Genomic DNA, 23,597 nt, shown 5'->3' on the forward strand with positions numbered 1-23,597 from the left:
GAAATCATTACAGATTCAAAATATATTTCAAATCTGTATCTGCTCAAAAGAATAATGTTCATAAAAATATATTCTCAAAAGAATAATATTTAGACTAAGCATTATTGTTGCTCTTATTTATCTCAAAAATACATGTTTTGTTTCATTACTTCTGTGAACTTGATGAGTGTGGTTCCTGTAACACTTCCTTAGGATAATGAAACAGGGGTTACATCTTTATTCATCACAACTTCGTGAACAGAATTTTTCATTATATATGGTCAGAATATACTATTGTTTTGAAGCATTGCCCTATTCTGAAAGAGGACTATTTTTTTAAAAAATAGTATTGCATTGCCCAGAAGATCTTTTTCTTATGTTTATTCAGTCGTCTCTGCAACTATAGCAACAAATGTACTTATAGCCATGAATACCTCATTAGTATAGCTGAAAGAGCAAGCTGGGTTTCTTTTGCATCAATGACAAATGTCTTGACAGGGTTTACCAACTCTGTGTGCAGCACAGCAAAGTCTGCAGGGAGACAAGGAATTCCATCTAGCTTCTAAGTCTGCTCATATTCAGATTGCTCATATTCAGCATGTCCATCAATCCATCTCCAGAGATGGTGGCAGCTGAATGGATGCTAAAGGACCGACAGATGGGACCTGCTTAGGTAGATCTTTTCCTTATGTTTAATTAGCCATTTTCCTTGTTCTCCAAGAACATCTTTCATCTTTAGAAAGGATCTAACAGGATCTTTCCTTTCTTGACTAGGGGTCCTTAAAGATTTACACCCTGTGAAGCTGGGCGTTTTCTTAAGCTAGGTTTCTTGCCTACCTCCAGTTCTTGTTTTGCTGACAGAAGATGTAGCTTCTCATGTCACCCCCAAGGCTTCTTATTTTCCAAGAAAGATCAATGGACATAGCAGTCTTTGGCCGCAGATAAGGTGGATCTCTGATTGCACCAGTATATTCAAGACTGAAAAAGTGGAAAACTCATACCACTGGTCAGAATGTGTTTCATCAACATTCTTGGAGTATGTCTCGGGAGGTTTTGGTTTTTTTTTTTGAAGCATAGATGTATTTTGCTTAGGGTCAAGAAAAGAATCAAGCGTACTTCTGAATTACCACAGCTGGCACCACACATCACATTTAATTTTGTTTTGAGAAACTTCAGTTTTTTGAAATATGTTCCCAGGACGCAGTCTGAACCTCACAAAAGTAAATATTGTGGACCTCTCTCTTCACAGCCTCCCTCCATCATTCCTTTCTATGACCTGAGTTAAGACATAGTGTTCCAAACTGAAAGCCGTCGTTGGCCCTTCTTCTTATTAACAACAGCACATATCAGTAAATGTCTGTTAGCTTGGGTGGATTGTCGGAAGATTACTCAAAAAGGCCAGGAGTCTCAGTGCTATGTTTAATAGCAGAATAAGTGGCTAAAACTTTTAATTATACCAAGAAAAATGAATGTTGTCCACATAGGTTTAGTTATTTTCCGTGAAAATGTGGAAGTAATTACTTGAAACAGCAGTAAAATTCATACTGTGTTATATAATAAGTCCAATAATGAAATTGTTCTTAGACTTATGAATTTGGGACTTTAATACTAGAGTTAAGAGTACTGGCTGTTTTTTTTCTAACCTGAAAATCAATTTATTGTGAAATGAAATGCACTTTTACAGTACAATTATAAAGTATGGCAGCATTTATAGTTGTGCCTTGACATTTGTTGTTGGTACTAGATTTTGGAAATAAGGGCTATATCTTTACAATGTTATATCTTTATAATGTTGTCTTGAATGTTATTTTGAGATGTTTTGATGCAGTTTTGTTTGCTTTTATAAGACTGAGTTTTGGTGGTAAGAGGAAGAAAAGAAAGGGACAGTCACCTGGGGACAGGTTGTATGTTCTTGGAATCTCTAAAAATGTTACCTTGTTGAACTTTGATATTGGTAGAGAAAGCAGTGTCACTAAACTTGCCTGCCTCTATAATCAAAGAATCATTAAACATAGTGTTAGTGTTAGCTGGGAGTGATTTTGCCTTTTAATGTAACTTCTTAATGTAAATTATTTTAGAAAGATATTTTTGAGCAATGTTGAGTCTTTACTGTTTGTCATTACACTGGTATGATTGGTCACTTTTGTTGCATAGCTTGCTTTCTTTTAACTTATTAGTCTGCATCAGAATTCAAGGAGGTGACATGGTCAAATCTGCCAGCTTTCCCACCCATCATGTAAGGGTAGCAACAGTCCATGGAAGAAGCTGAGTTCTAGGCTTCCTTGATGCTAAAGTATTAAAGACCAGTGAGTTCAATGCTTTATATGCTGCATATTCTTAGCCTTGGGGCCTCAGCCTTTTATTTATACAAATATTTTAGGATTTTCAACAAGGACATTATCTTCATTATATTAAAGAGGAAGTACAGGTGCATAGAAATAATTAAACTCTTGGAAATGATGCAAGTCTTGGTTTTCATTGCCTAAACCAACCGACAGTTCTTTTGCAAGGCTTTTTTGTGTGGACAGTTCCATCCCAGATGTCATCACTAATGCCTACTGCCCAGTGAGAATGCTGTCTAGCAGGAGTAGAAAAGAAGTCCCTTTCTGTGCAGTCCGTGGTCCCGTGGAGAGTTGTGCCCATCACTCTCAATGGAACAATAGGGCTAAAGGTTAAACAATGATACAGGTCAAATGAACAACCTTTTTCAAATGTTAGCACGCTGTATGTCAATGACTTGTCAGTTCTTAGACTATTATCTGGTTTTAAAATGACAGCTTGTCCTAGAGGGATTAGAATGAAGATGAGTAATCTCTGCTAGAAGATTAAATGCTCTAGGATCTTCTTGAAAGTTTTCAGTCAAATCTGTGAACTGACAGATGACTTATTTTGTTGTCCTGGTTTATTAAACATTTGGATTTTTGTTTTTATTTTTTTGAAACTGCTTTTGTTGTAGTTAGAAAAGGCGGAATGTTTAAAAGTTTGTAGCAATAAATGTATAGCTACTGTTGAGGTGCTTTGCTTTGGAAAATTAAGTGGCTGTGGACCTCTGATGATGAAGGAGATTGTGTAAGTACATGACTTGCTGATGTTGGTGTGAAGTATTTTTCAGATAGCTGTGGCAGCTGTAAGCTAGTATTTGCATGGCCTGAAAAACTGAACCTTGATAAAAGGCAGAATATGTGGACATAGCTCATCCATGTCTGCCAAGAGAGCTGTTAACCCAAAGCTGACTGTAAATGACCACAAAGCCCTATCTTATGTCGCCAAGTAGCCTACAGACAAAAACATGGAGAAGGTTTGCAGTCATGGGACAGAAGACGAAAGAATTCAATGGCAGCAATGGTAGCAGCAGAAGTGTCAAATAATCTCTGTCTATTTATTGGAGATTTTGAATTCCGCATCTTGGTGGAGGGGGAATGTTACCATCTGGAGGGTTTTTAATGCCAAAAAGATTTGTTTTCTCTGTTTTTGTTTTTATTTTCTGTGCCTTAAGGAGTAGCTTAATCGGCTCACCTTTCAATCCTGCATTTCCTGACCCAGAGTTGGCAGTCCCTCTTCAGTGTCTGGCCTACACCATAGTCCTCACTCCATCTGTTCTGTTCCAGGTTTTTGGCCAGTTTACCATCTTACCTCCTTTTAATTATCTTGTAACCCACGTCCCCTCTACCATTTTGGTTCTGTTTGCTGTTATTTCTTTACTTTGTATATTTCTTCCTCACTTTGTCCTATTCCATCTCCCCAAAAATGGAAAGTCAAATGTTGTAAAAGCGGTATTGCCTTATTCCACCCTTAGATGCTTTTGTGCTGGTGGTTATCTTCACTCATATCTTCTTTTTGCACTGCTTTTCTTCCTGTAAATGGAAGTAGTGCTTGGCCTGAGGAACCTAGTGAACAAGTAGTGAATAAGAAACTGGAAAGATGGTAACTTGTGCTTATATTAGAATTTGAAATCTTCACTTGGCAGCTGTCCTCTATCCCAGCATGTACTACTTCAGCCTGATTTTTCAAAATTATTTTACCATGTGAATTTTAAAGGTAAGGACAGCCAAGCAGACCAAGTGGAAGCTGTGTAATTTGTACATCTATGAAATAGATGACCAAACTGTGGCTCTTGAGCTGAATGCAGGTTCCTACCACTTAAAATTCAGTGCTTGAACTGAAACTGTTTCATGCAACCAGCTGCAGTACTGGAATGACACGGATAATGTTCGGTAAACATAATTTCTGGCAGTGGGAAGACGAGGGTAGCAGGGACTTCGTAGGCCCTGGTTGGTGGGGTGTCCAGCTGCCTCCAGGTGTTCCTTTGCTTTCTGTGGGGCAGGGAGGCTGCAGTTATTTGGTTAGATTTGGTTTACAGCAAAAGATTTTCCTTCGTGCTAGGGAAAAAAAAGGACTCGGCTATGGCTAACTTTTCAGACTCCTTGCTCTGGTGGAGTCGCTTGAGGAGACCCATTCACGAACAAGAATCTGTTCATTTCCTAGAGTTAACAAAAGAGGATTAGGCTACTTGCTTTTGCTTATTATTATTTGTGATGTTGAAGGTCAAGTATAATATTTCAGCACAGTATAATTTTGGTTAGGGAAAGGGGGAAATAGTTTTTTGCTGTTGGTTTAAGAAATTATTCACACATTAGTTACATTTCACATTTTTCAGAAAATGATTTACTGAAGTTAAAACAAACAGTCTTGAGTATTTCCATGAAGGATTATTTTCATAACTAGTGGCCCATGCTAGATATTGCTAGTGGTACAAATTAAATTAGTGTAGAATAATTCAGATGTGGAATATATAATGAAATTCTGACTTGCCAGACTATAGTGTGGGAAAGCAAACAATGAAACTAGTGGAAAAATAAAGGCATATGGATGAAGCATTGTACTTGGTGCACACTGTAAGTTTAAATGTCAGAACAGTACATATTCAGTTTAGCTTTTAACATTTTAACATTAGCTTTGAATGTTCTAACATTCTTTTAAATTATTTTTTCTGTATTTTGTGCAATGGAAATAATATACCTTTCTAGGTAGGAAAAATATCTTTAACAGTGATTTCTACTTTCAGTTTTGTGGTGTATTACCAAAACAGAGAAAATGCAAATCTGTTTGGACCTAATTACCAGTTGGTATCCCAGTATGGACAATTGAATTGGTATATCTGATATCTCCTGAATTAGTTAGAGGACTCAGCTGTGGTGACTAAGTGGGTCACTCCACTCATTAATTGCGGGGCAACTGTTTAATATTGTCCGTCGCGCCACTTCACAGCCTGTCATGTTCCAAACTGCCTCCTGGCAATACAGCTCTGCAGGGAAGCCATCAGCCTTCTCATATTGGAATGATGTTCACGAGACATGCGCTTCATTTGGATAAAATGAATAAAAGCACAAAGAAAAATGTAAAGATAGGGGTGAAATTTAAAGCGATTTATTAGGATGCAAGATTATAGGACACCCCTGCTAGCTCTTTCTTTTCTTGTGATATGTCCAGTTTTGCAAAAAAAAATTGTACAAAATTAATCTTTTTCTTTAAAATCAAGAAATAATAAAATCTTAGCATTTTACTGTTATGGCCTTACAGTGGCAAGTTTTAATTTCAACTTTGTAGCAAATAAAGCCCTCAAATGCCATTGCATAGCAGAAGAATCAGATGTTTTTAAACATCCAGAATATAATGTTAAGTCTTAGTTTTTGTGTTAAAATAACTGCATCGGTGCCCAGTGGAATACAGTAGCCCAGTTTGAATCAGGCATTGTAACAGTAAATGTATGAAGACTTCATATTCTTGAAAATCCATTTTATGTATAATTGAATTATTGTAGATACAAATTTGTCTTTGATGATGAGTCTTAGTGGAAATGCTTCATAAAACATGATCCTTAATTATCTGATTTAATTAAAACAGGCCTGTTCACATTCTTGACAACCAGAGACCGGATTATGTTGTAGCAGTTTACACAGGGGCTGGATAACAGATAAACCCTATCAAGTTTGTGACATTGGAAGATCATTTAGAGAACAAATTAAAATGTACTTGGCCCCATTGCACTCAATTTTTTCCTTTGACATCGGAAGAGCTTTTGAATGTTGTATTTGATCAAACCCAGAGTATTAGGGAGCTTCTAAACATTAGTGGGAGAACCTTGCTCAGTTGAGGACGTCGGGGACCAGACTATACTGAGTATCTGCCATCCCTTCAGGAACGTCACAGATTGTAGATAATTTGTAAATAGGTCAAAGAATTTAGAATCATAGAATCATAGAATTGTTTAGGTTGGAAAAGACCTTTAAGATCATCAAGTCCAACCGTTAACCTAGCACTGCCAAGTCCACCACTAATTTGCTAGTGTGGCACCTATTAAACCTCCTCCAGCTCCAGCAGGACTCTAGTGTCAGGCAGGTGTGCCCTGCCAGGTAGGAGAGCATAGGGAAACTGATGTGGACAAAATCCCAGTCCCTAAAAGAGAGAAACTGAAGGTACCTTGCAGGTTGAAACTGACAACTGGCAAGAGCACAGTAAATTAAATGGCCAAGCTATGAAATATATTGCTCTGTTTCTTCATCAGGTAAAGTAAATCTGAAATATTACTGCTGTTTGGCAGTGGCATTACTGCACAGCCTCAAGGAATCTGTGTTTCTCCTGGCTTTAAGCTATCACAAAAGTCAATTAAAGTTTCTTGAAGCAGCCTATTTCTCTTATTTGAAAGAAGCATTTGAAAACATCGTAGTTGTTTGATGTCAATTTCTCAATTGTGTTTTTGAGAAGAGATTGACAGTGAGAAATGCCTAATGCTTATTTTGAATTCAGGAATGCAGATGTGCTGTCAAATTAGGCATTAACACACATAGCGCTTGTGTTATTCTTGGGTATTGTTTTGAATATATTAGGTACGTGACCTTTGGAGTTGTTCACTCAGAACCAGCAAACTGGTGATAGCTCAGTGGGACTCTTACTGCAGCATGCTCTGCATTTTTCTAAAATGTCTCTATCCAAATAATTAAGGAACATGGCATAGAGCTAGTGTTAGTAGCATCTTTAAAGAGTGCAGTTAATGAATTTGCTGCAACCCCAAAAAGAGATTAAAAAAAAAAGAAATAGAACCATCAAATTTTATTCCCCACCACCTCTGCAATATATTTTATTGTTGTTCACTATAGCATTTCTTCCCTTGTGGCTGGGGAATGAAATCAAGCTAGTGCGGTTCGTCCGCCTTCTCAGTATTGCATCCCTGCATCCCATCACAGACTACAGTAACTTCCAGCTAATCATACATCTGGAAATGGCTTTTCTTTAAATCTCTTAGAGGGGTAGTAGAAAAAGATTTAAGAAGCAGGTTTCGGAAGATGATATATACAATTTCTCTTGCTTTAGGTTCTCTATGAAAAAGGCAGGCTATAACACTCCCTTGTGAAACTGGCAGCAGTTCTAGTAGGAGCTGGGAAAGCTCCGAGAGTCCAGTGTGTGGAGTAACTTGGTTTTTTTCAGAGCTGCCTCAATCATGGCATGAAGCAGGTTGCAGATAGAAGGGATGAGTCTCTTTGGCTTTCTTGCTTGGAGGTGTTGCTCGTTACCCATCACATGAGTATAAACAGGAATTTCTATTGCCTTCCTGTTCTGAAAAGAACACATAGGCTCTGGTAAAGACTTTTCTGCAGAATTACTCTTCTAAAAGGCAATCAATGAAGAGTGGTATCACCAGTTAGAATGCTAATGCCCAGGCAGTAGTAGCTTGGGTCCTTGTCAGTCATCAGCTGTGAAATTATATGGGCAAATGGTTGAGGAAGAAACTGTACAGTAGTTACGGTTCTTTGAATTATGATGTTATCTATGGTCTATGGGCTACTAGCATCAAGACTTCAGAATACTTGCTTTTACATCAGGACATCAAGACGTCTGGGAGCCCTGCGCATTGTGCTTTTAGCCAGAAAACAGAATGCTTGGAGCTGAAGTACAGGCTGCAAGTTATGCTAGTGGCAGCCTGAATCTGCAGCCTTTCAGCTTCATCTACTTGAAATGTAAGAGAGCCATCAAATGAGAGCATATTTATAATACATCTGAGAGGGCTGTCGTATCTGTGATAGCTGTGAGGTAAATAAAAGTTTCTTCCAGTGCTCCTGCTGAGTTTCTAACTAGTTTTAGACCAGAGGAGAGTACGTAGGTGCCGGAGCAAACCCAGGTGGAATTAGGTCACCTTCCTTCCTCTCTGTGCACGCACCTGTCTGTTGCCTCTTCATGTTATTTCAGCCTTGCTGCTCCCGCTGTTATTAGTGTGGGGTTCGTGGAGGTTCAGTGGAGGTGCCCAGGTGAGCCCTTACGGTAGCAGGTGAGTTCCCCTCCTGCTGCACGAGCTGCGAATGGGCTGCACATGGGAGAAGGGACCCCTGGTAAAGCTGGCCACCCGCAAAGTGCTGTGAAACACTAGAAAGTGAGCCTACTGCAAAAATATTTCTTCTTGTCATTATCTGTAATTAGAACAAGTGGGAGACTGTCAGTAAACATTTTATTATGGAATATGAATTTCGGGTTCATTGTCTTCTAACAGTGTTTTGCTACATGAGCCATTAGTCAGGGCCATATGTACTTGAATACCATGAGTGATGCTTTAAAGGGTAAAGCAGTGTATTCTGTACAGGAATGCTTGCTAAAGGTGATGAAGGAGTGTAGAGAAGCAGCTATGCATATTCCTCTTGCAAGAGAATTTTTGTTACTAGAGGCTGGTCAGTCTGTGAAACTAAATCCAGTTGTACTAAACACTCCTTTGGTCAAGCTTTAAAATGAGAAAAGCCTGCCTTGCATGCTCGCTTTTTGGGCTACAAGTTTCCTATGTTTAGCAGGTCAGTTTGTGCTGGATTCGGGTCTAATGTGTTTAAAATTATTAGGGTAGCTCCCTTATGGAATTCTTAAAACGTACTTCAGTGACCAGTTGTATCCACTGTGCTTTTGTTGTGGCTGTTGGCTATTCCTACACCTAACAGATGGCACTCGCTTAAACTGACAAGCTGTGGGATAGCCGAGCATTACTAATAAAACCTATCACATGTTAAACTTGACCTGACATTAATCAAGTTTTGAATGCTACAAATGATTCACGGATAATAATTAGTCTCTTGATCATATTAGTGAACATCAGTCTCACATTGCGGCCATTATCTGCTTTCATTCTTATAGGGAACAAATCCATTGCAGTAATTAAGTGTTTTTAATGTCTTTTGAGCCAAAATGTTCTGTATGATTAACTTGGCAAAGAGGTTATTTTTAGTCTTTCAGTATGATTGGTTTCAGAGCTTCTAGTAAATTAACAAACTGAAAGGCTTTCCATAAAATAGTATTTTATAAAGAGCATGTATTTTTTTATTTTATCAACTGAGAAAATTCCCATGTGTCTTTACGCAGTCACTTGGTATAATTTTCATCACAATATGATTCAGCTGTTGCCACAAATTACACAGTTCAAAATAGTGGTGATTTTGTTAAACAGATGAACCTTTGGAGTTTACTTTTACTCTTCTTGTTTAGTACTGAGTTATTGGTTAACATCAAGTGCTTTCAACACATACATATTCATACAGACAAAATAACATTTACAGATTTTCTTTGTTTGTGTCTTGAATCAGAATCTTGAGTGGACGGCTCCATGAAAGCTAGGATTTTGAGATTTAAGCATAAATTTTTTTAAAGGATTGTCATGCAATTTGAATTACACACTGATTTTACATCCCAAGAGCAAGAAGTTTCTTTCTAAGTAATGAGCAAGTGAGAAATTTATACTTTGTGTTCCTTATGCAGTTAGAGCAAAGTAGATAATTTTACTGGTTTACTGAAAATGTAGCAGTTATTCTTCAATATGTGTTGGTTCTCAATGAGCATATAAAACTTCTTTAAATAATTACTTCTTAAGGAGTTAAGTTTTTAATATATTTTATGCAGTTTTTGATCCTGCTCTTCCTTTATGCGTATTTAAGACCATTATCATGGGCCAGGAAATATTTTATAACTTCATGATTTTTTTAGTATACTAGGTTAAAAATAATTCGTGTAAGCTGTGGTTTTCTGACTGTACTCTCAGTTATCACGCTGCATTTCCTTTCTCGCCTCTTTGCTGATTTCCCAGCAAACAAAAATTGAAAATCTTTAAGATAAATATAGCCAAATACAATGAATAATTGAGGATGCATTATAGAATTGAACTTTACCCTGCTGTAGAGATACACTTTAATTAATATGTTAAATACTGGGTTTTACCTCATTTATTTGACATTAGGTGGCATATTGTATTTTTACTAGGAAATGAGAATAATGCAAAGAAAACTGGGTCATGTTAAATTGATTAAAAATCTCCTCTTCAACGTTTTTATAGGTGATTTTGGAGGAAAACATGAAATCATATAAATGAGAGACAGATGACTGATGTTTGCATGAGGGAAGTAAATGTTGATGTTGAAGTGCTACTTACAGCTTTTGGAATCGCAGGGTGCAAGCAGAAACATTTACTTGTATGGCTGTGTGCTAAGTCACGTTCATGAGATCATGGGCTGTGCTTTCAGGACCCTCATGGTTACTTGGAAGGAGCCACTTTGAGTCACACAGCCAGTTGTAATGAGCCATCGGCTGGTGAAATTCTTCCTTGGCGGGTGCTCGTGTATCCAGAAAACCTTCCTGAAGGGAGACTCCTGGGGAGGAGAACAGGGAGCGTGGTTTTCTTGCTGCTATGGCTATCCTGGAGTGTTCTGTCTAGTCTATCTGGGGTGGTTTTAGCTGATGAAAAAAATGATAACTCTGAGTTTAGAAGAGGCATTATTGAAATAATGAAAAGTTATATCTGCTTCCTTGTGAAATGTTTGAAATGTGAATCTAGTTTATTTGCCCAAAAAAAACTCTGAGAGGTGAACTTGATCAGTGTCTATAGAGGAACAAGGAAGAAAAGTTGAAGGAAGAAAAAAAATTGCTGAGAAATAAGCATTAATTTTTTAATTGCACGTGCAATACTTCATTGGAGCAACTTAGCGAAGATTGTGGTTCTTCATCACAGTGTGCTGTAACTTGAGACTGCACAATTTTCCAAAAAAATTACTTGGCACTTGAGCGTATCACTTGAAGAGGAACTTAACTATGCATGAGAGGAGAGGGTTTCATCTCATCCTCGTAGCTGTCTGAAAGTTAGTCTGAACTGGTGATCCAGGCTATGTCTGGTTTTGGGCAGGGAGGGAAGGAAGCAGTGGAACTGCCGGAGGTATGTCTTTGATCCTCTCACATCTTCCCCCCAAACTGTTCATTTACACTACGTTTAAGTCAGCTGTTTTACTTCAAATGCTAATGCTAGGTGAGGTGAACATTATCCCCAGTATGAGAATGATAAAAGTCTGAGTGGCTTCAGTTGAAGGTGTTTGGTTTTTTTTTTTTCTTTTTTCCATTTTTTCAGAAGGTATGAGCTCCCTTTGATTCCCAAAGCCGTGTATTCCCCAGAGTCACTAAAGACTGTTTTGAAAGTTTTACAGTCTATTTGTAGTAATTTAAGTCAATGAACTAAAACCAAAGCTTCTCTTAACGCTTTATTTTGGGCTCCTTTCTCTTAAAATGTGAATTGGCCAACTTTTATTTCTGGAAAGTTTGAGATTTTGAGGTTTAATTTTAAATATATGAAACGCGCCCCCACCCCCCACCCCCAGTATGTAGTTACTCACATGCTATTTGATGCTTTTTTGCTTTGAGACTGAAAGCAGCTCTTTAATTCTTGATGCCTTCTCTGCTTTTAGAAACAAAACAAACAAAAAAAGAAATAATGCTGCAGGACAGGGGAAACTGGAAAAATTCTGGGGAGAAGGAGGGAGCAGAGACTACAACTGTAGCTTAGAGGGACCAGCTTCCCTCACCTGACGTTAAGCTGCACTGGATAATATTTTCAAGCGTTGCACAGTAGCCTGTGTATCATCTGGAAGGAAGCTTATACGCCACAGACAGCATCTTTAATTCTTTTCTAGGAGGCCTCCTTTTCAAAATGTAATGTTTGAAAGCTGGAGTTTATAATGTTAATAGTGTGGATGATGGCTCCATCATTGCCTGTTACCGGTTAATTGATTTATTTTGGGAAATGTGATAGTCGGGATGAATCTGATCAAGACTATTTTTGCATTGTTTTAACTTAACTGAACTTAACGTAAAAGTCATTCTGTAGGATTTCTGATGTCACTCAAAAACAGGATTTCTGAAGATATTACGTAGTAGGTTATTCTCAATATATTTTTCTTCTACCCCTAATATGGGAGATCCAGATTTCAATTCTGATTTTTAAGCAAAATAGTTTTGTTAAGCAGGGTTTTAGGGGTTTTTTTTTAATGTTTATTTTGTTTGTTTTAAACTTAAATCCAGGGAGGCTACCCAATAGAAATACTGGCTTTGTTACACAGATCTTCAGCTGGATTTGTGATTCATAGATGCTTTCTTCAGAGACTTCTGTACGTAGTAATAGAGATGATTTTTTTTTTTTTTTTTTTGTCTTGTGAGTTGGCAAAAATATGATGAAAATACTTCTCTTAGTAGCAGACACATTAAATTCAGGTATGTTTTACTGAATGTTGTTAAACCGCTGTACATTTGAAAACATTTGTACCTCCCACTTTGGATGCAAAACTTTTTCTGTGATGTCTGAAATATATCAGCAACCAGTATTAAAGTAAATAATTTTTATATTGAACTTGGATAATTAAGATCTCATGAAAGAGTGTATACTGAGATGAGTCAGGGCTCTTGAGGAGGTTGTCATGTAAAAATAGAAAAATACAGAAACCGGCAAGCAAGATGAAACAAATTCATGTAAAAATAGAACAGGAGTGATACCCTGTTTTAAAAGCAGAATAGTCCATCTCTTTTAGAGAAGTGCAAGGGAAGAGCCAGAATAATTGTTTCCTTTTAAAAAAGGTGACTATTGGTGCTGGTCACTTCTGAATCTTTTTCTGAAGACTGTATAATAAGTTTAAAGAACCTGCAGTATCTGTACAGAGACTTCTGAGCCCATGTCTGTAAAACCTGACAGTTGTCGGGGTGTGAGAATTACATTGTAGTCTGATGGTGAGGGCTGTCAGTCATCAGAGGAAGGGATTGTCCCGTGAGTTGGGCTGAAATCTAAGCCAGTGAAGATGCTGGCTCTGTGAAGTTAGGAATGACAGCATGCTCGTGTCTTGAAGGTGTTTTACATTCTAGTTAATTGACAATTTGATGGGTAGTTTATTTGTAACTAATACTTTTGAGTAAAGTATGTTCCCTTTCACAGCTGTTGCTGTGGAGTTACCAGCTAGATGATCAGTAATTTGAAGGTAGCTCTGAAAAACGGCTTAGGGACTGGTGCAGGCAGAGTTGCTGTAGCTTGACTTGAAACTGAATGAAGCCTATAGCAGTTCTGAAATTGAAAAAGCAAGGACAATGGATGTATATTTGTCTTGTATTATAAAATGCAAAGGGATTTTTTTTTTTCCTTTATCTCCAAGTATTTCACTAGGCTAACAAGTGGTATCAGTTTTGAGTCAGAAATATGGACAAAATGGTTAGAAATGTTTGCATATTGTGACATAGCAGATTGATAATAGTTGTGTGCAAGGACCTTAGCCAAATTCTTTTGTAGAAAGTCAGTATGACTTTGCAGAGACATTGTTATGTTTTGGAATCTGCATAACTCTCACAGGCATGTTGTGTTTCCATGAGATTTTTTTTTTTTTTTGTAAGAGGAAGGAAAAGGCACAGTAGTGGACTTATTTATTTTATGAATAAAGTGACACATCTGAAAACTCATCAGAATCATGTGACTTGCCTCAGAATTACAGAAACATTAATAAAAACCTACTAGCATTATGTGGAAGCTGTACGCACCGAAATTTTCTCCTCTTCCTGCTGGAGGAGCCAAGTGATTTCTTTATGTAAGTATAGAGAGATCTCCAAAGTGTGATTGTTTTTATTTTTTTTTCTTTCAATTATCCACTCAAGAAATTCTGCTGACTAGTCCAGTGTTTTAGCAAAATCAGCTTCAGCAGGTTATTAGTGCTGCTTTTGGTGACATGCTGCTGCTCCTCAGCGCAGTGGTTAAAGAGCAAAGAGAAATCCTTTTTCTTATCGTACAGCTCCACTCATTCCATGTGATTATACCATTCTTTTCGTTAGAGGAATATTATTAGATGTAGCAATAGTTTTGAATTGGATTCACTTATAAAGTAGGAAAGGAAAACTTTAAATACTAAGCTGTGGTGTGCGTGTATGGTTTATTGCAGTGTTCATGGGGAAGCAGGAAGCTGCAAGAAGCGAACAAAAGGGGTTCACAGGTGGAAATAGATGCCACGAGGCTACAAGGAATAGCATGGTAGAAGAATTGGCTCGCATGCATCATTTACCCATCTTTTACAAAATGTCATTGAGATGCATTGCATTTTATCTGATCCCTGGCAGTCATCCCAGTCAAGCAGGTGTGCCATTTATCATGGTGCCGATTAAAAAAGACTGAACTATTCAAGTTAATTAGAAATTTTAATATGTGTGAGAAATTGAACATCGTTTTTTAAAAGATGAACCATGATATCTGCATTTTAAGTTCATAAGCCTAAAAACCTTATATCAACTATATTTTTAGTGTCAAAAATGTTTGCTTATATGTCAAACATTCCTTTTCTGCTCATTCTCCTGTCATTACAAACTTTCTGCAATATTCAATGGGTATGTATTCTGCTGTTCACAAACAACCTCTAAATAGTTTAATTCTCAAGAAAGTGTGTATGGGAAGAAGCTCAGAGAAAATTTCCATTCCCTCCTTCCCACTTCACTCCCTCTCCCCCAAATTGCTAATCCTTTCTACTAAAAATTCTTTTCTAGAAAGTTATCATTGAAATACTTGTAATGGACCTAATGAGAATGAAAGCAGAATAGCTGAGAATGAAGGCAGCATAACTGGGAGCACAAAGAGGTTTAGTTATCTGTTGAGTCTTGTTCTGGTTTTAAAATCTTTGTCTTTGATATCTAATTGACATTTGGTGGGAGATGTCCTAATAAGAATACTGTGGACCTCCAAAGTGAGAACGAGTTCAAGTCTGAAACTGGATGTCAGGTTGCTAAGAGGGATTCCCTTGCATTTTATAATTCTGGTGGAGCAGTGAATAAAAAGTAATACCAGAATATATTTTTTTTTAATGGTAAATTTTCAATTGTACACACACACACACACACACCCACCCATTTACGAAGTTCTAATAGTGCTTTAACGTAGTTTAACTACATGTAGACCAGAGTGGAGAGAGCTACAGATAAAGCAGTGCATAATAATAATTTTATGCTTTACCTGGGTGAGTCACACACTCCAAATTAAAAGATTGTTTCTATAATCTTAAGTTTTATTTTGCGAAAGAGTAAATAATGCACTTTATGTAAGCTCCAACACTGAAGTAGTCACGTCCTCAAATTCCTTTAAGAACTTCAGATAAGCAGAAACAGAGGTGATTGGTTTCTGTTTGCCATTTTGGTTAGTGTCTTTGAAAGACACTAATAAGATTGCTAGAAATGTATAAAAAGTATACTCACAAAGTTTGTCTTTTATTTTTGCAGGTGTAGTTTTTTATATTTGGAGAAAGTTCTTTTGCTACTTGAATTTAATGAAATCTTTTCCATGTGTGTTTGTAAATATCAAGTGTGTTCTTACTATGGATTTATCACTGGCCAGTCGGTTTCGGAACTGTGCAGTAACCTTGCAAGAGATCCACAGAAGGCTTAGCTTGTGTGGAAAGTTTTTAAATTTATTTTTTTTTTTTAACTTTTTAACATTTGTTTAAATATTTTCCAATGTACTCATTTGTCTGCTGAAGCAAAGATTAACAATGAACTTTTGAAAGAATTGTGGATTTTTTTTTTTCTTATTTTGTATAGACATCTGGTAAAGGATCGTGAGCATCACTTGTAAATTTGAAAATCATAATTGGTAAATGCAAGCTACAAATTCACATTCCAAGTATGGGCTTTCTATACTGAAAAATAGTGTTTCTCTGGATGATTTCTTACTCAGAATCGAATATTCTTTAAGTATTTTACCACTTGAGAGTACTCTCATAGAGTGTGTTTTTCAATTAAATTGTAGCTAAAAGTTGAATAGTGAAAGTTGTGTTTGTAGATGCAGTTATAAGCACAAATATGCTAATGACTGGACAAGGAAAAAAGCTAAGTTTTTTTTTAATAGCAAAACAATCAATTATTCTGTACAAATAGCTACAAGTTTAAATGAAATATCATGTTACATTATTATTGTTTAAAATATTTGGCCATCAGGCTTTTGATCCATTTTAAGTGCATTGCTTTGCGTTGTACAGCCCATAGGAAGATACAAATTTTAATTCTCCGCTCCTTTCATACTTTTGCCATTTACTGAGGGTGGAGTTTGAGACTTGATTTGAATAGTTTAGTCAGTGGGTCATTGAGTTAGGCTGGACCATACAAAGGAAATGATACAAAATTAACATTCTAGGCCAAAATGTTGCTTTTAAAACTGGCTGTGATTTACTGAGTTCTGTATTTGCTATGTTTTATGGCTATGGAGTTACTTGGACATCAAAATTTTTCAAATGTTACTAAAAACACCTACAACTTCAGGACAGATTCTTCATCTCTACAGTAAAACATAAATGGAAATTCATGAAGAGGCATTTTGGTAATTCTCCTAATTTTTGTTATTACTTGACAATTGTAGTTGTCACTGGTTATTTGCTTTTCCTTAGGCAAGTCATAATTTAACATGGAAGTGTATCATCAATTCTCGTAACTGTCGACTAGCCAGTTTCATTACTGTGTTTAGATAGATGGTCTTTCTCTGGTAAATACCATCTTGATGGATGTATTCACCTCCATATGGAATTTACAGTCTTTGAAAATGTAAAACAGAATATTCAAGATCCAAATTAATTCAGACACTTGTTTGACAGTAGCGTAGCTGTGTTACTGGGTAATGCCCTAGTTAGGGAGTCTGCCAAACATCAACTTTGAATGATGCCCTGAAATATTTTTCAGTACATGTTTTCAATCTAATGTAAGTGCTACTTGCGTGTTAAAGTGGCAAATGTGTTTTTTTAATTTGTCCACAAATGACTGTGGTGTCCCATATCAGAACTCATTTTTCTTCATCTTTTAGTGTATAGAATCATCTTGGTTTCTCAGTATTTCTCTTTGGACAAAGGCTTTTTCCTTGAATAATACTGTAAGGGTTCGCCTCTCTAAAGCTTGTTTGAGCCTTGAGTGTTCTTTGTAAAAACTGTTTATTTGTTGATGCTTTCTATGTTGACATTTTCCAAGCTCTAATGTTAAACCATAAATAAGCAGTTTACTACCATATGATTGCAGTAGTAGCATATAATCTGCTTTGATGTGCGGTCTTCCAAGTTAAATATTTCTCTATGGAAAAAATATTTATTTTTCTTTTGTTCTACAGCTCCTGGAAGGAAGCTTTGCTAGAGAAGTTAGCCACGAAGTGGATGGACTGATATTTCAGCCTACAGGAGTAAGTAGCGTAAGAATGGATTTTTTCCCCCTTCACTTTCAAATGAAATTCTCACCCTCCTTCCCCACTCATCCTCCCATCTACTACCTAATCTTTGTTTCGGTCAGGATTACTTTGCAGTGTTGGTTCTGATTTTTCCAGTTCCTCAGACTACTTAAATTAAACTAGTTGCGATCTAATTTGTAGTATGTGTGACTTTGGATTAATAAATGGTGGTAGTTTTCAGGAATCAGCTTGTGCGTTTTTGTATGTGTGTACTATGATGTGCTGCTAAATAAGGAAGGATTTTTTCTCACTGCAAGAGTTCTGTGAATCTTTCAGCCATTGATTTGAGCTCTGGGATTATTTTTCTTTCTCATGGATGTTTACACAGTAAAATTTTAGTAACATTTGTGACTTGTGTTCATTGCGATTAAAGTATGATATATTCTCAAGCCATGTCTGCCAGTATAAAGGTATATGACGGGAGTGGGAGAGTTCACCAGAAGAACTGCATACAACCAGAAAAAATACAATAAATGGTTCTCAAGCAGGAAGGGTGGCTTTAAAGACAGTAGCATGGCCTTGTCTATCTTACTGCTGCTCCTGTTGACTCTGATACAATGGATACACTGTAATGTGTATTGTATATTGGTATAGATAGTGACTGTAGCATTATGCATGTTGACTTTTTTCTTAGCTTGTAAAACAAAGAATTGTTTTTGATTATTTCGTATTTGACAGATATTTCTACCCTTACAGTTACTCACAGAAAACATTTGTATTTAGTTTTCCAGATAAAACATTTTTTTTCTGGTCTACTTCCTATATTATAGATCTTAGCATGGGTGATGACACTCCCATCTGGAAATAAGATAAACCTCTGTTCTCTATAGCAAGTTCTACATCAGCTAACTACAAAATAACTGAGCAATTAGACTGCAAATTTTTTTTTAAAAGTATATAGCTATTTCAAATTCAAAGCAAAACTACTAGGGTAAAGAAAATTCATACTTGCATAAGAAGTCCTGGTGATGTCTTAGAATATTGTTAAAATCTAAAGCAATTGTAAAGGCTTCTCAGAACTACTTTCCTGAATATTAGAGGTTAAGCTATGCAGAGTTACCACAGCTAAATTTGAAATTACCTTTTCTACTCGAAATGAAATTACTGGAGAACGTGTCTCTGCTGTTGTTACAGGAAGTTAATCTCTCGTATGTTTTGTGTTTCTAGAACTTGTGTTTTCTGATTTAGCATACTGAGAAATTTATAACCCAACAAAACCCTCATTTTCTTGCATAAATGCTTATAATGGTTTTTCATCTTTAAAATATAGGATATATTTGTTTAATTTAATGTTCAAATTTCAGTATTATTTCAGGATTTATTGAATGTAAGTTTGTTGCATCTGTTATTAAACTGATTTTCCTAGATAAATGTACAGTTTTCTCAATGGCTTTTGTAGTTGAGAAAATATAAATAATATATTTTGAGAAAAAGAAATTGTTGTAGACCTATTAATTGGGAAATAAGTATTAAAGCTGATTAATGGAAAAGGGTAAAGCTGATACAGATAGCTGATGCTGCTTTTTTATTTTATGTGGTATAGAGGACATAAATTAATAGGCAACAATAGAAGGGCAACAGACTATAACAATGCATAAATGATCCCTTGAGAATAGTAACTGAAATAATTTTTCTTTTTGTATTATAGTTGCAGTTACATGTGTGATGTATTACATCTTTTCACAGAGAAACATACCTATTGCTGATTGGGGTAGAGGCCTGAATTTTGGTCATCGTAAGACTTAAAAGACCTTTATAAAACCAGTTTGTCTCAAGTGAAGAGACCATGGCATGTCCAGAAGAAAATAATTCTTAACAACCATTTTTATTGACATATTTGATCTTGCAGAAAAAGAGACAGACAGAAATGATGCTGAGTTTTAGAAGATCAGGGAAATTTAAGAACATCTTTTGGGAGCTCCTGAAGTTTCATGTGTGTTTTGAGGAGAAGAAAACAAAAGTAGACAGGAATTGGAGCAAAACCGCAAAGAAGGATAAAGTGGCAGCAGAGGAGGATGAGTGGAATGTGACCATTTACAGACAGGAAAATTTTGGGGGAAAAATACCCACACTTTTTCCATGCTTTTAATAGTTAAGGCAGAATGCAGAAGTTAATTAATTATTTAATATCAAGAAAGTGGAGTTTATTAGTTTAGTCTGTTTGAAAGTCTTTTCTGTGTTTTTTGGGGTATTTTTGTGGTTTTTTTGGTTGGTTGGTTGGTTTTTTTTTTTTTTCTCTTTCATCTACTCAGAGATGTTCCTCTTGATCTCTGGTCTTAGACACAGGCATCTAGACCTGAGGATATGGATATATTCCCCACTATCTATAGGCAACACTGGTACAGGGAGTCAACACGGATGGAGAAAGAATATTTTGTTGTTTTGAAGTTTGGTTTAATTCTGACTTATAATAAAAATTAAAATACCCAAAATGATTTGTGAAGAGAAATTATGCATTTAGCTTATAAGAGCTCTGGGTTTTCTCACTTTTCTCTTGGGTTTGAAGAGATTTGGCATCAGGTGCCTGTGAATTAGTTCAGTTTTGAGAAATCGGTGTGCTTTAATGAAAAGTGATTTGTGAAAAAGTTTTACTACCGAATCTACAGTTTCAGTTAGATATAATAGGGTTCATTTTCTTCTGTTAGTCTTCCTATCTGAACTCATACTATGAATAGCAAGGTTCTTGTACTGAAGCAGAAATTGTTTTGCACTGTGACTGGTGGTGGTAGAAACATTAAGGAGTGAAGAGATTGTTTTCTGCCTGTGCAGATTAGTTTATTTTGCAAGGTCATGCTAACTGAGCATTATTATTCCTAACTAATTCACCAGTTACTTGAGTTACGTATATTCGTTAGTGCCCAGGGCGTGCAAGTGCTTTAATTCCACGATGACAATGGAAAGGCAATGACAGAGGCCTCCCTTCTCTTCCCCCTTCCTCCCTTTCCAGAGACTGAATGCTTTCACAGGTCATGAAAAGAGCATGTTTAGTGGAAGTGATGGAGGTTTTTGCCTTGTTTATAATTTAAGAATGCTTTGTAGGTGATTTGATGTGATGTGTGCTTCATAGTGCCCCCCTGCGCATCCCCCGCATTAACCCACCATTCTCTAACAACTCCATGGTGAGAGACAAGTATAAGACAATGTTTTCTTACTATTGTTTCTCTTCTTCCCTTTGTACTCTTCTCCTTTCCTCTTTTCCTTTTCACGCATCTTCTCTATCCAATAGCCCGTTTCCCACATTCCTTTTGATTTCCCTTTTATGTCGCTTCTCCCTAACGCTTCTTTTCCCTGCATCATTTTGTATCCATTTAAGATGCTACCGATATAACTCCCATATGGCTAAGTCAGCTCCATTCCATCTGATCAGCTTTCTGATCCCTCTACATGTAACAGGTTGGCAGAGCAGGGACCGAAGCTAAGTGCTAATTAGGAGGAGTGAAACAGGCCAGCAGGAAACTTCATGGACAGGTATGTCGCCCTGTGATCATGCCCCAGACAATGAGTGAATTAGTTTGCAGGTAAAAGCCAAAAACCTTATTCACAGATACTGAATGCTTGTGTAAAGATTGGAAGCTTTCAATCCTTTTTTCTGAAGGGTTACTTCAAAACAGTGAACAACTTCTTGCATTTGTTTTAGAATACTTGCAGTTTGCCAACCTGTGTATTTTTAATGGAAATCTCAAAAATGGCCTCTTATCTTCTGATGGCAGAATTAGCTCTCTGACCTATGCCCACTCATCAGTGAAATTACCTTTGTTATCTGCCTTGTAAATCATACCTTTGCTAGATATCTCAGACTGTCTAATTTTTATGCTAGCAATCTCTTAATAACTGTCTTTCTGGCTAGAACGATTATTTACCCTTGCTTGGGAAAAGGATGTAGGAATTTTCTTACTTTAGCCACCTAAAAGAAGGCTCGCTGGCCATCAGTTAGGAAGGCCTAAGGACAGTTTTTGACCATCTGTGGAAAGCTTGTATCAGAATTTATTCTCTTCTGTTCCATCTTTTTGCCTCCTGAGCTCTGTGATGTTTTTGCATTGGCTCAGGCTGATTTCTGTTTGGTACTTCTCCGTGCTCTTATTTTGGATGAGGAATAAAGTCCAGTTGTGTGGGTTTGGGATTTTTCTGGGGAAGGAAGAAGGGCAGCTGCTGAGCTCTGTTCTTCTAAGATAAATGTTATTTTAAGGAATGGCTGAATTATTTAACACGTAACTCTCCATACTGAATACTAACAAAAAGCTTAGCCTTTTAAAATGAAAGGAGAATAATGAACAGGTTTTTATTACTGACTAACATTGCGTGAGTTTTTAATATATCTTCCTTCCCCTCCCTTGGTAGACTTAGTGGTGATCTGAAATGCTTGGTTGCCTGTTAATTATTTGTGCTATTCCCATTGTATAATAGGCTGTGTTATTTTCTGTCATTGTAAAAGTTCACAGAATCACTGAAGTTAACACCGAATGAAGTATCTCCAAAAAATACCACCAAATAAAATATCTCCAAAAGGCCATGTTTTGTTTCATTCAGCAGTGCCAGGTTCTCCTAAATAATCCTATATAATTGGTAAGCCTTTTCTTTCACAGTCTATGTTTTATTGAATCCTCTGTGAATTTTTAAACATAGGCGAAGTCTTTGAGGATTTGAGCTGGCATATTGCTGAAACTCAAACATCATTTTTACGAGTGATGGGGCATCAGTTGTTGTTAACTATTTCTATTGCAATAGCAAGTAATGGCTTCAGATATGCTCAGATACAGTCTCAATACCAAAGCTGATCTATAAAGGCTTGGGAAGAATCATATGATAACATAAATTTTTGCTTCTAACAAATATACAAGTTTCTGGATTTAGCGTTCTAGTTTTGTAGTGATTCATACAAGATTTGGAGGCAATGGAATAGACTAGACTATTTCAGTTGGAAGGGACTTACAACGATCACCTAGTCCAACTGCCTGACCACTTCAGGGCTAACCAAAAGTTAAAGCATGTTGTTAAGGGCATTGTCCAAATGCCTCTTAAACACTGACAGGCTTGGGGCATCGACCACCCCTGTTCCAGGGTCTGACCACCTTCTCGGGAAAGAAGTGCTTCCTAATGTCCAGTCTAAACTTCCCCTGGCACAGCTTTGAACCATTCCTGTGCATCCTGTCACTGGATACCAGGGAGAGGAGATCAGCACCTCGTGTCCTTAACGTAGATGCTAAGATTGCCTTGACTTTTTTTTCTCTAGAGTTTGCAGGAGAAGGGAGGAGAATTTGGAGAGAATAATTTTCATCAGTCTTTGTGTTGACCCACACTACAAAAACCTTTCATGTATCTTTAGAATATCTCATTGCTAAATGTGATTTCTTCTGCAAGGGGAATGTTCATGACTGAATCTGTTACTAGTCAGGGGATGCTGTCGTGTCAGCGCGCACTTTTTGTGCTGTTGTAGGTTTTCCTTTAACAGAGGACTTGCTGTCAATCTCCTGAAATGCCACGGAGCTTTACAACTCTTTTCTGCCTATGAATAGTTGTTATATTCAATTTCCATGGCAATGTTCCTTGCAGTTTGTCTCCTCAATAGCTAGTCATATCTCAAATATACCGTTCTATCATATGCTTTATGAACATACTCAAATTTATTAGCAATGCACAGTATTTCTTTGAGAGTTTTTCTGTGACTATACAAGTAAAATTTTTATACCAATTCGAGTTTGTCTTTGCTGTCTTGAGGTGATTTGTTTTCTGCCTCTTTTGGAAAAGCAGAAAACCAGAAAATTAAGAAAAAATAACAACAGAAATGCTAACTTAAACACCAATAAGTAAGGTCTAATTAAATTAATTGAGAGCTCATTTAGTTAAATTGTTAGACTCCTAGATAAAAGTGTCATGATTTCTGAATATAGTAGATTTTTATGATTTCCACTTACTTTCCAAGAACCTGAGATAACTTACACCTCAGGAAGTTTGAACATTTACAGGTACAAACTCCTAGTGTCCACACTTGACAAAAAATGGCCAAAAAGTGGGGCAAAGTTATGAGTCATTTTTAGCTCTGAATATAGTGAGGTAATGGCAT

The 23,597-nt window shown here is 36.8% G+C and overlaps 1 protein-coding gene across 3 annotated transcripts in view; it reads left to right on the top strand.

Moving 5' to 3' along the window:
* RNGTT (RNA guanylyltransferase and 5'-phosphatase) overlaps positions 1-23,597 on the top strand; it is a 194,754-nt gene that overhangs the window by 84,840 nt on the left and 86,317 nt on the right. For all 3 annotated transcript variants that reach the window (XM_087777260.1, XM_087777261.1, XM_087777259.1), the window contains exon 12: positions 17,423-17,491. In XM_087777260.1, coding sequence (XP_087633386.1) covers positions 17,423-17,491 — 69 coding nt within the window. The remainder of the gene's footprint in view (positions 1-17,422; positions 17,492-23,597) is intronic.

The sequence above is a fragment of the Nipponia nippon genome, unplaced genomic scaffold, assembly GCF_047370975.1.
Source record: "Nipponia nippon isolate SJK-2023a ecotype South Korea unplaced genomic scaffold, ASM4737097v1 scaffold_4, whole genome shotgun sequence".
Classification (NCBI taxonomy): Eukaryota; Metazoa; Chordata; class Aves; order Pelecaniformes; family Threskiornithidae; genus Nipponia; species Nipponia nippon.